This window comes from Ctenocephalides felis, unplaced genomic scaffold (genome assembly GCF_003426905.1).
Source record: "Ctenocephalides felis isolate EL2017-DRISC unplaced genomic scaffold, ASM342690v1 CF-g0.4_SCAFFOLD_01604, whole genome shotgun sequence".
NCBI classification, from domain to species: Eukaryota; Metazoa; Arthropoda; class Insecta; order Siphonaptera; family Pulicidae; genus Ctenocephalides; species Ctenocephalides felis.
The window spans coordinates 23,454,515-23,471,941 of record NW_020537758.1 but is presented as its reverse complement, the minus strand read 5'-3'; the positions used below and the strand labels follow the sequence as shown (position 1 = coordinate 23,471,941).

General features: G+C 30.5%; 2 protein-coding genes across 2 annotated transcripts; both read left to right on the top strand.

Moving 5' to 3' along the window:
- The first annotated feature begins 3,610 nt into the window (after window positions 1-3,610).
- LOC113373531 (ATP synthase subunit beta, mitochondrial-like) lies at window positions 3,611-5,248 on the top strand. The gene has a single exon (XM_026613823.1). The coding sequence runs from the start codon at window positions 3,611-3,613 to the stop codon at window positions 5,246-5,248; it is 1,638 nt and encodes a 545-aa protein (XP_026469608.1).
- Window positions 5,249-5,803: 555 nt separating this feature from the next.
- LOC113373530 lies at window positions 5,804-16,485 on the top strand. Its single transcript, XM_026613822.1, has 4 exons — window positions 5,804-5,813; window positions 6,471-6,670; window positions 13,712-14,000; window positions 16,289-16,485. The coding sequence occupies exons 1-3, from the start codon at window positions 5,804-5,806 to the stop codon at window positions 13,991-13,993; spliced, it is 492 nt and encodes a 163-aa protein (XP_026469607.1). The 3' UTR covers window positions 13,994-14,000; window positions 16,289-16,485.
- The last annotated feature ends 942 nt before the right edge of the window (window positions 16,486-17,427 follow it).

Here is a 17,427-nt window from a genome sequence, read left to right as displayed (position 1 = left end):
AAATGTACATGTATATATATAGTTGTATATCTGTACTGTGAATATGTGTATTTATTTCGAGTAAATAAATAAGTTTATATGTATTTTTTTGTACACAAAGTTTGGATTGCTTGATTGTCTAATATATTCGCGAATGTATTTTCAATAAATTCAGTATGATTAATAGATCTTTACCAAATGCAAAAGCCAAATATATATATTTGTACATAAATATTCATTACACTTGAATTCAAGAGACGTATTTAGAAGTTTTCAATATATTATTGGGATCGTTCAAGTATTACGTAAACAGATTTATTACAATTTTTTACCCCCCACTCCCCTTTGTCAGCAAAAGTAAGCAAAGTTCTTACCCAAAATAAGCAAAATAAGCAAATCAATAACCCCCCCGCCCCCTATAGTGCTTACTATAATACTTGAACGGCCCCATTAACAATAAACAATGAAATATAATAATTTCTTTATAATTATATTTAATACAGATACAATTATGTGATGTACTTTTTAATAGTAAAATTTATGCCATGAGAATATCTCTAGCTCCAAAATATGTTTTCTCAAATTGTTAAAACATCTAAATTTTATATTTTAGTAAGTTAGTCAGATATTCAAATGTGAAATGTAATAAATAAATGGGAAATTTCAATAAAAGAATAAATCATGTTAGTTGAAAGTGGCATTTTGCCTTAAGGAAAATGCATGAAAACTTCCCAGTACTTGTAAATAATCGACTTCATTAATAATAAATAAAATTACCAACTGTTGATTTCGAACATAGAAACATCCGAACTAAATGTTATTCAATGCGATTTTCAAAGGATGTCTTCCACATATAATCTTGTAATATCTGTAATAGTATTAATTAAATTGATCTAATACACACCACGTATATTCCAAACTCGCTACTTATTATTTAAATCTATGAAAGTTCTGTTATAATTCAACCACTTTTGATATGGCTATAATATTTTAGTAAATACGTTTACACTATGATCTCTATCATCATACAAACTTACATAAAAAAAATGTCAATAATTACAAAGAAACGGGACGGCCAATCTTCACCAAACACTAATCAGAACGACTTCCAAAGGATGAATTTCGAACGGTTTAATTTCAAAGGATTTTTTGCTATTGTTAACGAAAACTTTTACACTTTTCTACTTATTCTAAAAAATACATCGATTGATTGTGACATATAGAGCTAATCAATTGGAGCAAATATCGATATCCATCAGACGGCTTCTAAATTTTTGAAATCGGTGCAGTCATTTCTGAGAAAATTTTTGTGTTGTGTATATATATATATATATATATATATATATATATATATATATCATAAAGCTTAACTATGAAGAACGTTACACCTCCGCTGGGGGTGATAAATCTGCTGAAATGGATAGACCGCTATCAGGAGAAGCTGTAGAAATCGCTATTCTTTGCCGTAGAAAGGAAGAATTGTCTAATGGGACATCGCTCCGCATAAGATATACAACGCCGGCGGCATCGACGTAGTTATAGCGCGCCCCTTTACTGTATTGTACTGTGTCGCAGGCACAGAATCGAAAACTGCGGTACGGCCCCTGTGTGCACTTTGCTCTAACGTCAGAGTCGCGCATGTACATTATTAGAATTTATACATGTTTGTCCTGCCATTAGTTTTGTAAACTTTTATCAAACTACATAAACAGATTTTCTTTAAATAAATATAATAAATTAGTCGCACGTGGCATTTTATTTCAAGGGTTTTGTTAACGCCTCATTCCCAACCCTGGTCTAATTATTATATTTTATTATCTTCATGAAGGATAGCGATAATAAACCCTCATCCCTTTTTATATAATTTAAAACGATAAAATAATCCCTTTCATTGTTACGCATTCTGTCTCAAAATCGGTCATCATATCAGTAATCCATTTTTCCAAGAATTTTAATCACCTGTCCCTAACTATATCATCCTGCAATTAATATATTTCCAAGAAACTCGCATTACGTGTACCCAGTTTTAATTCTACGAATCATGCTATCACCGACCAATACCTGATTGGTTGACAAATGTAACAGCTACTGATTGGATCCAAAATTGTAAGGGGATGTCACTAATTCTACAAAATGGACCAATCAGAAAAATGTATAAAATTGTAAAATCTATATAATTTAGTGTCAACTAAAATTTTATATAACATCAGTCAGTCGTAAATTAACACTCAAAGCTATAACATCTAATTAAAACTTCAACTATCTAACATATCATCTATCAGTCTTAATATTCTTTCAAATATACAATAATTAAACATTTATTTATCATCTTTTATTTTTAATATTCAATCGGTCTGATATAGCCAATAACTAAATATATCTGGTCCTTCGACAAAGTGCAAGTGTTTCAATAGAGTTCGGTAGCATCTCGCCGGATCACGGACTTCTTAAACACTTTTAATCTATCTTAACAACATACTTTTTGATCCATTCGAACTGAATGGTCAATTTAGTAAACAGGTATATTTTAGTATAGAAATTTTGAAATATCGTTTTTTTATATTTTCAAGTATTCATATCATATTTCAACTTTTACTGGTCTGATTTACTTAAAAATTGTTCAGAAACTTCTTTATAGACTTGTCTTCAGTATGAACTACGATCACGCCGATTTCCTAAATTCCAATTTCTATCATCTATAAAAAAATCTAGAATATAAAAAAAAATGTTGAAGAAATCCGTTGCACATATCATTTAAAGAAAAAAATACCGAATACCAAAAAAAATTGGATCGTAAATTTTTAGTTTTCATTATTTTCTTAGTTTTGTGTAGTTTAATCGCCAATTTTGACTTAAATTCGTATTCAGCGATATTGTATTCGCAATACAGACAACTTTTTATTTTGTGGACCTGTGTTGTTTTGAAATTAGATCTGTTTTCTTTCAATTATTCATTGACTAATTATTAATTATTGATCGCATCATTATTAGCTAAACGTATATAATATATAACCAGTCTTTAATTTTAATATAATTTTGAATAAATTACTTCTATTTATGTTCAACCTGCACTTAATTGAGATTCACGAGCACACGTTAATGATAAATAACAATGGTAAAATGTCTGACGCACTAATGTGAGTAATGAGAATTAATTGCTCTGAAGGGCAAATAAGATCTTCAATCCAAAAATACTGTATAGTACCACAGTATTTATTAAATGACGATTATATATGCATAGCTTTAATCTTAAGATCATTAAGAAATGCATGATGTATTTACCTTGCCTTTTTCTTATGTCAGATATTACAAAATTACATTAATATCAAGTTCGAAGCAACTTGATTAGAGTTTAATTATTTAATTAATAATTTAATAACAAAAATAATTAAAAATGTATGAATAATTTGCCTTTAATAATAATATTATTAAAAAATAATTATGTTAATGCTTTAATTGGGGCAATTGTTGTAGATATTTTAATGTCAATGATATAATGATTAACGGCATATTAACGGACTGTCTAATACTTTATATAGTGCACTGAAAATATCGCGAGGCTTTTGTTTTGAATTAGTAATTTTACAAAAAAACGAAGAGTATATTTAATGTGTCAAAGTTAAAAAACAATATGAATTTTCATAAAATACATATAAAGCAGAATTATGTAAATTCTTATGCTTCTTATCTTTGGAAAGTTAAGTTTAAACGCACATTATGTGGAGTCAATGATAAATGTAATAACGATCACGGTCGAACGCAAAAATCTTTAGAAAAAATAAAGCGACATAACACAACAAATACAGTTACTGATTCTTCATCTCAGAACAAAGCAGGAATCAAATTAGATGACGGGAAGATAGTATCCATCATAGGGGCGGTAGTGGACGTGCAGTTTCCAGTATATCTGCCCGAAATTTTGACTGCCTTAGAAGTCAAGGATCGTAAGCCACGTCTAGTTTTAGAAGTGGCCCAACATTTAGGAGAAGGTATGGTTCGAACTATAGCAATGGATGGAACAGACGGATTGGTGCGCGGGCTGCCTGTAACCGATACCGGAGCGCCGATAAAAGTTCCCGTTGGCGTTGAGACTCTCGGACGTATTATGAACGTAATTGGTGAGCCCATAGATGAACGAGGTCCATTTAATACCCCCTTAAGATATCCAATACATAACGAAGCCCCGCCGTATGTTGAAATGAGTGTAAATCAAGAAATGCTCGTAACAGGTATTAAAGTTGTAGATCTGTTAGCCCCTTATTCAAAAGGTGGAAAAATCGGTTTATTTGGTGGAGCTGGTGTAGGCAAGACCGTCTTGATAATGGAGCTTATAAATAATGTGGCAAGGGCTCACGGAGGTTATTCAGTTTTTGCCGGAGTCGGCGAAAGAACGCGTGAAGGAAATGATTTATATAATGAAATGATAACAAGTGGTGTAATATCTCTGAAAGATAAAAGTTCTAAGGTTTCCTTAGTCTACGGACAAATGAATGAACCTCCCGGCGCAAGGGCACGAATTGCACTTACTGCTCTGACTATAGCAGAATACTTTAGAGATATAGAAGGACAGAATGTTTTATTATTTATTGATAATATATTTAGATTTACTCAAGCTGGGTCTGAAGTGTCTGCTTTACTTGGCCGTATTCCTTCTGCTGTTGGATATCAACCTACTCTAGCCACAGATATGGGTAGTATGCAGGAAAGAATTACGACAACTACCAAAGGATCCATTACATCTGTACAAGCTATTTACGTTCCGGCAGATGACCTAACAGATCCCGCGCCTGCAACTACATTTGCTCATCTCGATGCTACAACCGTATTGTCGCGCGGTATTGCTGAATTAGGAATATATCCTGCTGTAGATCCATTGGACTCTAGTTCTCGAATAATGGACATCGCTATCCTTGGCGAAGCTCATTATAACGTTGCCAGAGAAGTACAAAGGGTACTACAGAATTACAAATCATTACAAGATATAATAGCAATACTGGGAATGGATGAATTATCAGAGGAAGATAAACTAATTGTAGCAAGAGCACGAAAAATTCAACGATTTCTTTCTCAACCTTTTACAGTAGCTGAAGTATTTACTGGCCACCCAGGTAGACTAGTAGCGGTAAAGGACACGGTGGAGGGTTTCAAGAGAATTTTATCTGGCGAATTTGATCACTATCCAGAGATGGCTTTCTACATGGTGGGCACAATAAGTGAGGTGACTGAAAAAGTGAAAATTATGGCGAAAGAACTTGGCGTAGTGATTTAACATGTTTGAGTTGAATTAATATAGAAAATTGTCGAGCAACATGTAGTTGTATTCTTAATTCAAGAAAATATAATATCTATATAGAAATAAATATAGTTTCAATAATAAATGTATATATAAACACTTTTTTCAGCAGAATAATTTTTTTGAGTTTTAAAATTGTTCTTAAAATAGCGCACATGAGTCGTACTACCTATGTATGCAAATAAATATGTTTCAATATTATATATATATATATATTTTACAAACACTGGATGTTTTGAGCTTTGAGCAAATACTTTGAGTTTGAAAATTGTTTTTAAAATGGAAATTTTTGCTCAAACTGGAATAAATATACTGTTGAAATATTGAGAAATGAAATGATATGGTTGTCTTTATTCTGAAAGAAAATTGTTTATGGCGGTACATCGAATGTTTTCTTAAAAGTTAAATATTTTTTATGTATTGCTAAAAAAATTTACGTTTTATAGAATTCGAAAAAATACAATGAAAAAAAAAACAAATAGAAACTTGAAAATAAGTATCTTTTCTGTTTTCTGATTCGTGCACGTCAAAATGTTGGAGAGTTATATACTATTGCGACCACAAAATTATTGCGAGTCGGTTGCATGCGCTTCAGTCTGAAAATGAAGTACATTTGGTCCACGTGAGCCACGGACCGCAAACAATTGCAGCCGAGGTCGTATATACATAATGCGGAGATACGAGATTTTCGCATTCTGGCGAATATATAGTCGAATTCTTTTTCAAGTGGATGTACTTAAGAGGGTATAGAACAGATTGCACAATTCACAAGAGTAGTTTATTTATTTTATTCGCTGTGTAAAAAACGAGCTTGATTTAGGATGAATGTCAAATGAAAATGAATTAAAGTAGTTTTCGTTATAACATGTACCAGTGTTTCCAGATTGATTCACGATTCTAATAGGTCATATTTCTTTATCGGGAGTTTAACTATCAAGATTTAGTCCCTAAAGGTTAAATAGAGATGTTGCAATAAAAATTCAAAATTACTAAATAAAGGCAATGTGATTAAAGGCTTTGAACATGGCGATGGGAGAAGGAGTAAATCGAATCAGATAAAAAATGATTTGAAATGGTTAATAATGTTTTTACAGTTATCGTACATCAAAAATAAATAATTACGTTAGTGTGTTAACCAACTTTGCCTTTTGACAAAAAACCGTATATAATATCTCAGAATTATTTTCTCTATTTCCAGATACCGCTCCAGTGATAGTAGTGCGAGCTGAAGAAATTTTAATAGTCTTATTAGTTTTAATATTATGGGTTGCTGCCATAGCTCTTTTCTTCAATCGATGGGGTAAGATTCGTATGTTGGAACCTTATCAGCCGAAATTTCAACAACAACATCGATCCAGTTGCCCTTTGGTCGATTCACAAATACAAAATGGGCCTCAGGTCAGTAAGGAATATAATGCAAAAACCATTTAAAATCAATGTCAGAGTGATTCATAGAAATAATATTAAAGAACTCTGCACAAATCATTTACAATTGTATTTGAAACTATTAGAATTCACTCTATGATAGTCGTTTTTGAAATTAATAAATAATTATGTATGATGCCATACTATTAATGTTAACAATTGTATTATATTAATATATTATTGAGTAACTACAACAAAATAGTTGAGTGAACTATATAGAATTGCAGAACTAAGGATGAAGCTATTGCATTGAGATGTAATTTTGCAAGGAATGTTTGACTTTGTTGAACGTATCGTTCAGCTGAACGTGAGTTCTGTAGTAAAATCATTTTCAAACTATAACAGTTATTGCGACTGAATAATGGTAAGTTATTGCGACTATATAGGTTTATTATTTTTGAGAACACAATTAGAGACGATTCAATGACTGTCCTTACTGAAATGTATATAATTAATAACATTTCGACAATTTTAGAAGGCATTTTAACCGTTCTTTCGAATTGCGATATCGCATCGCAATTGTATAGTTTCAAGTAAAAACTTTTGCTTGATATCAGGCTGTACGAAACGCGGGGTTGAACCCGTTATTCGTTGCTGCAAATGCAAGCGCTTCGATCCCCAACACAGAGAAACATAATAATATAAACGTGACATATTTTATTGAAATATAAATAAATGTAAATTGTTTTTGTAATGTTTTAATGTCGTTTTTATGGTAATATCGAATGGAATTTTATGAATCCCCGTAATTCTATGGTCGTAAACCCGGGAAATATTAATTAATTAAATGGGTTCAAAACAGACTTTATAGCATCCCAAACATCCATCGAACGTATATTGTCCCTGCACGGAAATATCCATAATCATTTTAAATTGCCCCCGTTTTATACGAGAGTCGAGTGAATGCAATCTGCGCATAATACCGGTATAAACATTCGGGAGCGGGCCATGAAATAGTTTGATAAGCGGAGCTATTTCAGAAACACAAATATCATAGATAAATTGTTTCACAAACAAACAGACGTGACTTCTGTCGAAATTGAATTCGATGCAGTAAATTATACAATGACCAATCAGTATCAAATATATATATATATATATATATATATATATATATATATATATATATATATATATATATATATATATATATATATTGAAATCGACCAATTTAAAGTACTTACCAAATTCCTTCGTTATTACACCATATTATTATTACTTGTAAACCATTATTGCAAAAAACGACTTTTTCGCCTTCCCCTCCACTTCCTTGGCGGATAAATCTTCTATAAACCATTTTGATCTTGAACATGTATTTTAATCTGCAAAAAAAATGTTTAAGTTTTAGTTACATTATCAATGTTTTATGGATTTTGTATTCTGATCTATTACACAGAATTTATTGGCAATACATAATTTAGAATAATCCTTCGAAATATACTCAAAAGTAATGGAATAACACTATTTAGTTTAGTATTAAATGATTTTTTTTACTAATTTCTATATAAAAGTATAGAATAGAATTTCAATATTTTTGTTATTTTTCTCCTCTTTATTTATTTTCACTTACTATAACGTAGTTAATATTTCGCAAATTAATCGTGTAATCCGGTAATATTTCAAATGATTTTGCGCCTGACCTGAGCTTCTACAATCTTTAGTAAAAGTCCCTGAACACAACCCAGTTTTTAGGTCAAGTTTCTATAAGATTGATGATGTTGAAAGTCATCGGATCTTTGAATTTTGGACCAATGATAGGAAAATAAATTGCCTTTTGCAATAGTAAAAAAGCATTCTTAATAAATAATGCAATATTATTTCAATCAGAGTGAAACAGTTTGCTGAACATAATAAATATTTTCAATAAAATTTTTATATTATTCAAAAGAATCCAGAAATTAGGTCATGCTGTTTTAATGTAATGTTGGCGTTGAAGTCACTGGCAAACAATAACAAACCAAATTGTGAAGGGTTGTGAAATATTTTATTTATGTATTGTTTATTCAAAAATGGTTTAATTAGAGTTTTCAAATTGAACAATATTATATCGCTCAGTAATTACAATTCGAACGATGAATTTAAATAAATTGAATTGTTTGATTATTGATTTAACTAAACAAAAACTTTCTTTTAAATTATATTAAGTTAGGTCTGTCAATTTCACTTAAGGTAATTGCTTGAAATTCAGTATAGTGACTTAAACAATAAAAATTGAGCTTTTGTAATTTTAAAATTGTACAAGTTTTGACGATTTTTTTAATTAAATTACAACCAGTAACATTTTAAGATATTCATTATCAGATAACATTTAAGTATGACTATATGAAGACGTTTATATAGGAGTTTTTATATGGGCTACCAAATTTAATAAAAAATTAATTCAACAGTTAATCACGAAGAAACGGCCCGTCCGAAAATACAAAAAATAGTCCAAAATCTCAAATGATCAAATGATGAAAGTTAAGTCAGCACATGTTTAAATGTTCAAAATCGGTTCAGAATTTCAATAAAAACGTTAACAAATGTTTGTGCACTTTCCTGCCAATTCTAAGTCTTGCAAAACGAATCAATGTTAGCCGCGCTTATGAAGTTTCATCAAATTAAAATTAGATTATTGAAATCAAGGCTTTTAAATTGTTAAAATTAGTGTCGACGAAAGATCAAATTTTGGTACACATATACTTATACACAAGCATATACCTACGTATTTCTCAATTCGTTTTGAAGCGATATCAAAAATATAAAATTGGCAAATTGGAATTCTTTGCGACCAAACTTTACCTTCAGGAAGTTAGTAACCTACTATTACTAATTATATTGACAGTAATGAATTCAAATATTATTTTATGTAATGTCTGTATTTTGATAAAAGAGGCATTACAAATTCGAGTTATTTCTATTTCGTCTTCCATAATTTGTCACAATAAAAAGTGTTTAGAATGCAATTCTCTCGAGACGTACGTGCGCATGCCTAGTATATATGATCTTGGAATTACTTTATATGGAAAACATGTAATGTTGGCCATAAATGTAATACGTATATGGTTTGCATTCCCATCCACGATGGTTGAGAATGTCCCTTCCGGTTCGCAAGTGTGCGGGGAATAAAACACGGACACTTTTATGCGCACGTAGTCGCTACGATTTGCATTTTGGTTCGCAGTCGCTCTCAGGGGCGATATTGTATTGCGAACAAATTGAGTTCGCACCGCTGAGCCACTTTTGGACATTTATATATTTGACAATTTCCATGGGACTTAACGTTGACGGGAGTATTAGAAAGGATCGCCTCTGGAAATGACAACAAGAATTGGTTAACAAAAAGTTACACAGCGCAAATGTGTGCTGTACTCACTTCAGAATTCACAGCAAGCAACTTTATCTTTGAAGATTCATCCCTTTTAAGGTTTCGTATCCACATAAAACAACCGGTATATTCACTTTTTTTCTAATTGTGTGTTATTATAGATATCCTTCTTTAATAATGGAATATAACTTATCTTGTAAAATTCAGGTTAACGATTTCGGTAATAAAAATTTTATCGCTTGGGTTAAATAAATAAATGATATAGTAGCAAGCAAAGGAATTTTGAAACTTTTATTCATCTCTTTTATGAAGCAATTAATTTTTTAATATAAGTGTGTAGTAAACAGTTTATTGTAGTGTAGATTACAACTATTAACTTCCTAAAGAAAAAGTTCATGTTTTTTCTAGAAATCCGATTTGCTAGCTTTAAAGTAGGTAAAAAAAATTGTCAACGTTCTCATCAAAGACCCTGAACCGAATTTGAGAATTCGTTCTAACTAGTTCTTGATAAAAATTCAGAACGCTTCTCCGTAATTAATTGTCGACAAAAAAATCACGATTTGAATGCATAGTAATAGAGTGATTAAAAACTTTGAACATCCTAAAATGTTGTAGGCCCACGAAAATAGTTTTAAATATAGTTTGGAATAATTTAGGTCTATTTCGTTTCAAATTTAAAACTTTCTAACTCAATTGATTTAGGCGGTTCTTACATTACGATACAAGAGATATCGGGTTACACCTGCATTAATTTTTAATTAAGCTATCAATGAGTAAATAATAACGTCTTACTACACTGCCTATACAAATCTGTGATTCACGGCTCAAACAATATTTTAAATCACAATGTTGTAATTTACCGATCAAAAAATAAATAAAAAACAATAATTCATAAATACATATTATAATATATATATATATATATATATATATATATATATATTTCTGATTCCATGACGTATATTTAATTCGCTTCGCTTGTAGTTACTACCCCTATACTCAATATATTTTCGTTTCTGTAATCGGGTTCGCATAGACGATTCATTCTCGTTGCGGTTGCAAAAAAATATGATCAAAATCTAGATCAGGGATGAATTTCAGAATTTACGATAACTTTATGCGATTGAGGATACGGTACGTTATACCCGATTTCTATGACTTGCGGTTTTATTTTCACGATTTTCTCCTATTGGATTTCCACTTTCTATTTTATTATCTAACTCCAAGCCGGTCATCGATTTTATCCCATGCCATGTATTTCATCGCCGAGCATATTGTTCGGCGATTTCAAAATTACATGACTAAACTGGATACAAGCTAATTAGTCAAGAAGACAAGAACTAAACTTACGCGAACCTTAACTATTCAGATACAGGTTTGAAAAATAAACCATTTCAAATTTTAGAATAATCGTTAGGATCATGTACTCCGTCGCTATGTAACGTTTCATTAAAATAGTCAAAGAAATTTTTGTAATATGTCATTTACAAATAAACGACCTGACTAATTTTTAACAAAAAATAATGCATGACTCAACTCACAATCGTTTGAAAATTTCTTTGTTTTCAAAATCGGTTGCAAATATGTTGGCCAAACATTTGACACTGCTTATTATAATAATAAAACGAATAAGGCAATACATGGCTGATTCTAGTTTAGTTATGATTATTATAAAGTTGAAAAGAAATAAAATTCTAATATAGGAATGCTTGGCAGGCCACAGAAAATATATTTAAAAGGCCTAATGAAGCTCGAGGGCCGGCGATGGCGCATTCTTGATCTATCTTTTCGACGATCCAATGTCGCCTCAGAGGGGACACTTAAAATTGAATTGTATATTCTGGTATTTCATAAATACAAAAACAATCTGTTTGGTTTATTAATTAAGAAAATAATTATTGTAAAACTAGATATATGTTATCTGAATGTTATATAATAACAGCCAACTCTCCGATGACGCGATGAGAGCGTACCATGTAATATTCGTAATGCATTTTATGGAAACAGCTATCGCGTTGTATAGCATGGTATTATGGCATATATCACAGTAATTGTACTGCATTGTAGACCACTAAATTCAAAAAACATAAATTTATTGAATAGAAGAGTTTATATAAAAACATAATAAAAAATGAAAGAAGAGCTGAACTGGAACACCATTTTCCAACAAGTTTTTCAAGCAGCAAATATTTCTGAAATTTCTAAAACCAATGTCATAGCTATAAAATAAATAGGCATTATCATCAGTGCTGGATTTACAGTAGGGGCAATCGGGGCTACTGCCCAGGGCGGCAAATTTTTGGGGGCGGCAAAATTGGAATAATGTGAAAAAAAATCTATACAATATAATTAACTTTTTATTAACAACATTTTTAATTTAAGAAATATAATTAACAAAACATAATACGATAGAAATGCGAAATTTGGGTTGAAATAACCGATTAATAAAATTTATTATTTTGCCTTGTCTGCCACTCTAAACGTAAATTATCAATTTGGTTAATAAGTTATCAAATTTGGAAATTTGGCTAATATAAAAATCCGTAAACAAGCTGTAAGTTTAAGAAAAATATGTTCTTCAGTTCTCGAGTGCTCTTAAAATGACGAATTTGTGCACTAGTGACGCATAGCATTGTGCCTTAAGACAAATTACTGAAACTTCACGTATTGAAAATTACATTTTATAAAGAGCTTTAAAATTTTTTGAAAAATGAAAAAAAAAAGACTTGTAAATCACATTTTTTATATTTTGAAATTGCAATTGCAAAGCAATCGAGCTGCGTAGCTGTTTCAGAGAAGAAATATCGAAACTCAATTACCATTTTCTGAAACTGCCTGTGCTTGCAATCAATACAAATCTAATATTTTTTAAATTATTCAAGTCGATTTCGAGAACACGGATCAACCGATTTAAATGATTCAATTCCTATTGATAAGGAGACGTGCTGATTAGTTATTGGCCAAGGCAGGTCGAACTGTTTTGAAGATACGGGCCAAAATGCCAAAAATGATAATTCAGTTTTTGAGAAAAGAAGCGTTCAATATCATTCAAAAAAATTTACTTGTATTGACAGAATAAATAACTGCTTAAATTTGTGGGAGGTAAGTTTCGATGAGCCAATAAAAAAATTTGAAAAAGAAACATTTGGCGGACAAAAGTGATCATTAGACATATGCACATCAAATTATCATATATTTTATAGATATTTTAATAATAAGTATAAATTTTGTTTACATATATATGCCTTAAGTAACATTCTTTATCCGTTATACTGCGACGCGGCGCTTACGCGCGTCTTTATTTTGTCTCTACGCAGCTAAAGCAGCGCGATTGCTTTAAAATAGTTTGAAAGTTCGTAAAATTTCAGGGATGGGGCGGCATTTTTATCAGTGCCCCAGGACGCCAAATTTCTAAATCCGGCCCTGATTATCACTAACATATTGCAGTTATTATATATAACTAATTACAGATTTCATAGAATCCGCGTCATCAGAGCATTGACCAAAAAAATGTAATATTCACTACTTGAAGTATCCACGATTATCATACATATATATATTTATATATATATATATATATATATATATACATATATATAGATATACATATATATACATATATATATATATATATATATATAAATAATTTTGTATATATTAGCATTCTGATAATATTATTTATTACCACCATTATTTTTGCCATGCAGTTTCAAATGTGTCATCCGGGTCTGTCGCGTCCTTCGTTCTCTAAATGCGGGGCGTACAGTTGCCCGGAGTCGTCGGTGGTTCCGCCGTCCTTCATCCCTCGGCCCCGGCAGAATTCTGTATTCGTTGGTTTCGGGGGACCTGCAACCGCACTCTACGACGTCGGGCAGGCACATCCGCCCCGGAAGACGAGGTCCGCGGTGGACATACACAGTCTCGTCCTGCAGGAATCTTCGCTTCCCGTCATGAGGCAACTTGGTTCATCGTACGCCACGCATGTTTAGCACCACGGTAAGAATATCACATAAAAAATTATATAAATTTATTATGTAATAAACACTTACCACTGCGATGTCGTCACCACGCGCTGCAAATACAGAATGATATGATTCCTTTTTGGGACCCTTTATATAAAGTCAAAAGAACCAAAACTGAATTGTTACCAGTATAGCGTGTATAGTTTCGGGAACAACCAAAAATTTATTTACGAAGTAAGAAAACTTGTTTTGAGTAAATACATTTCTATAATATACTAGTCATTTCTTTATTATCTATATATACAGTGGTACATTGACACATGAATTTAATACTTTCCGTTTCCGGGGTCGTTACTAAATCGGAGTTATTTTTATGCACTTTGGATGTGATTATAAATTGAACTTTTCTATAAAAATAATTAATACGTCACTTTTGAAATCGATTTAGCAGTTTTTGAGGAAACATTGATAAAAGGTCAATTCGGCTCACATATACACTTTTCCAAATTTGGTTTCAAACGATTAAGAATGAGTTATAAATATCGTGACAACATAAAATTAGCAAGTATTTTTTCGAAAAAAATAAACTGACCATCAATGTAATATATAAAGCCAAAATATATAGATTGATGTTTGCTATTATTCATTCTCTTTCAAATTCATTTGATAAAATATGATATTCGATAATTTAATAAATGATCAAAAACAATGCAAATGCATCAATGGTATAAAGGTAAATTCAATAGCATAGAACTATAAATTATAATATTAAATAAAACAATGTGTCTGAATACTAAATTTGTTTAGTATTATTTGTTTAAAATATATTTTAAACTAATATATTTTTCTTAAAAATTTTAATGTTGAATGATAACTATACTATACAGTAGAACTCCAATTATCCGAACTCCGACTATCCGAATCGCCGATTATCCGAATCACTTTCAGAAAAAAAATGTCCAAAAAAAGTCTAAGTTACAGTTAAAACAGCTTACATTGACGGAGATGTAAAAAACAATGATTTTTATTTCTAACCTTGTACATAGGTACATTTTATTTATATTTAAAACATGTGAAAATATCATGTTTCTTTCATTTAATTCAATAAAAAAAATAGTGCAATATCAAAACGTAATTTTTTTTCTCTCCAATTGCAATTTAAAAAAAAAACTCTGATTATCCGAATATTTGATTATCCGAATGGGTCCCGGTCCCCATTAATTCGGATAATTGGAGTTCTACTGTATATGAATTCGAAGTTTATCATATGAAAGATAACATATGAATAAAAGTAATAATAATATATGAGTACCTTCAGAATCCTAAATTTGACTAATTTAATCGATTTTATGTAATAATGCTGATAATGTTTATGGGGCACATCAATCAATTAAAATTTGAGAAGCACAAATTTTCAACAAAAACTGGTGAAAAAAAAATCAAACCGCAAAACATAATAAACGAATTTATGATAATTACTGATTGGTTTTTAAATAAATGAATACTGGAAGATTAATTTGAAATACGTATGCAAACCAAATGTATGTACAGTTTTAATACGTAAAATTAAAAATAAACATCTCATTATACACGTGTTGTTACATTTCTTAAATATTTAAGAAAGCAAAAAGTCTGATAGTCTTAATTACTCAATATGCAAAAAATTAACATTAAGAGCGTGTTGAAACATTGAAAGAAATTAATTATGCGCCTATGAAAATGTTGATCGAGTTGAGAGAAAAAAATAAGGTTCAGACTTCTTAAAAATTCATATTTTTTAACGAAACTTTTTGTATTTCATTTCAGTGAACGTGAGATTATGAATAATTAATCAAGTATAAGTAACCGGCGATAAAATCAATAGAAAGCGTTCGTTTTACTAAGCGAATAATACATATTTCAACGTTTAGGCATACTGCTGTTATATATGATTATAAGTACTTGTGTGAATGTGCGATTGAGACACGTTGGTGATTGAGATATGTTAAAGAAAATGATTTTACCCTTTAAAATAATTTGTCGATATATAATAAAAAATACGTCACAATATGGATACAACATTTCTTAATTTGCTTCATTAATTGATCTTGTTCTTATGAATTAAAACAAAATACTTTCACCACCTCGCAACTGTTTTTGGCAGGTAAAGTACCTATATAACATCCCGAAATTTTTAACGAGTATTTGGACAGACTATGCCTGCAGACATTGGAATTCAAATTAAGCTAGATTTCTCGGCGGGCAATTTATCACTGAAAGCTTTACAAAGACTATTGTGTTTCATTGATCGAATAACGAAATAGTATATCATTGTTTTTTCAGAAACTCCGACGGACACGTCGCCCCAGTGGTTTTCAAATGGAAAAGTAACATCGTGAGGAACAAATGGTGACAGGTAATATACAGTTCCATAGCTCTTCCGTCTAAACAATAAATGTTTTTGACTGTAAAGGTGAGATATGTTAAAAACTATTAAAATCTTCAAGACGCAATTAATATGCAGAAAAAACCACGAGGAGTTGTTAAATTCACTAGGCATTTGATTGATTCTAATTAACTATAAATCAATTAATCTGTATGATATTTTCTTAAGATAAACGAGCCGGCTTTTCATACACTCATATAAATAGCTGAAAATTCGTTTAGAAGGATGTTTATAAATACAAGGTTTCAATGAAGTTTCAAATACGCATTTAAAATTAAATTACTTATGAAAACCCAGTTCTATTATTGAAGAAAATTCGTTACAGATTCAGTTATTTTCTGAAGTTGTTCATAGTTCTAACTTATATTATTCGACAAGGTAAATAATAAGTTTGATCGCTGTCGTGAATACTATATTGCCAAATTTTGCGGACCATTACTGTTACATATTTGCTCAATCTATATTAAAAAAAAATATTTTTACCTATAATTTCAGTTGTGTAGGAATATTACTCGAAATTATGCGTTATCAACGCAACAAAGTCCTCGATTTCTGATTATAATATAGAAATCATATCAATTCAGTGCCGCAACTAATGAAATTTTATGGGATCATTTATTCGTTCATATCATGTAATATGAATAATGTGGTAGAGATAATAAATATGCCAAAAACTAATAATAATGAAAATAAAATAGAATTACATAATAATAATAAAATATGGATAATGTAGTTCATATTAATTGTATAAACACACTCATAAATTATGTAAACTGTATTAGATTAGAAACTTTATGATTAGACATTACTTGTAGTACGTAGGTAATTCATTATGATCATTAACGAAAACAGCCTTCAAAATACAACTTTATTATGTTAGAAAACAATAGTTTTTGCCTAACTAATTATGGCAAATCAATTTATCGATCTAATAATTACGTAGTGTATATTTATATGCTCGCATAATAAATATGAAAAGCTAGACTTCCGAAGTGTACTAATAAATGAATTTTTTTGTAGCTTACTGAACACGTAT

Excerpts from the sequence above, each read along its gene's own strand:
- LOC113373531 (XM_026613823.1), top strand. The coding sequence starts at position 3,611 with ATGAATTTTCATAAAATACATATAAAGCAGAATTATGTAAATTCTTAT.
- LOC113373530 (XM_026613822.1), top strand. Across the intron at positions 6,671-13,711 it reads AAATACAAAATGGGCCTCAG|TTTCAAATGTGTCATCCGGG; the intron begins GTCAGTAAGGAA and ends TTTGCCATGCAG.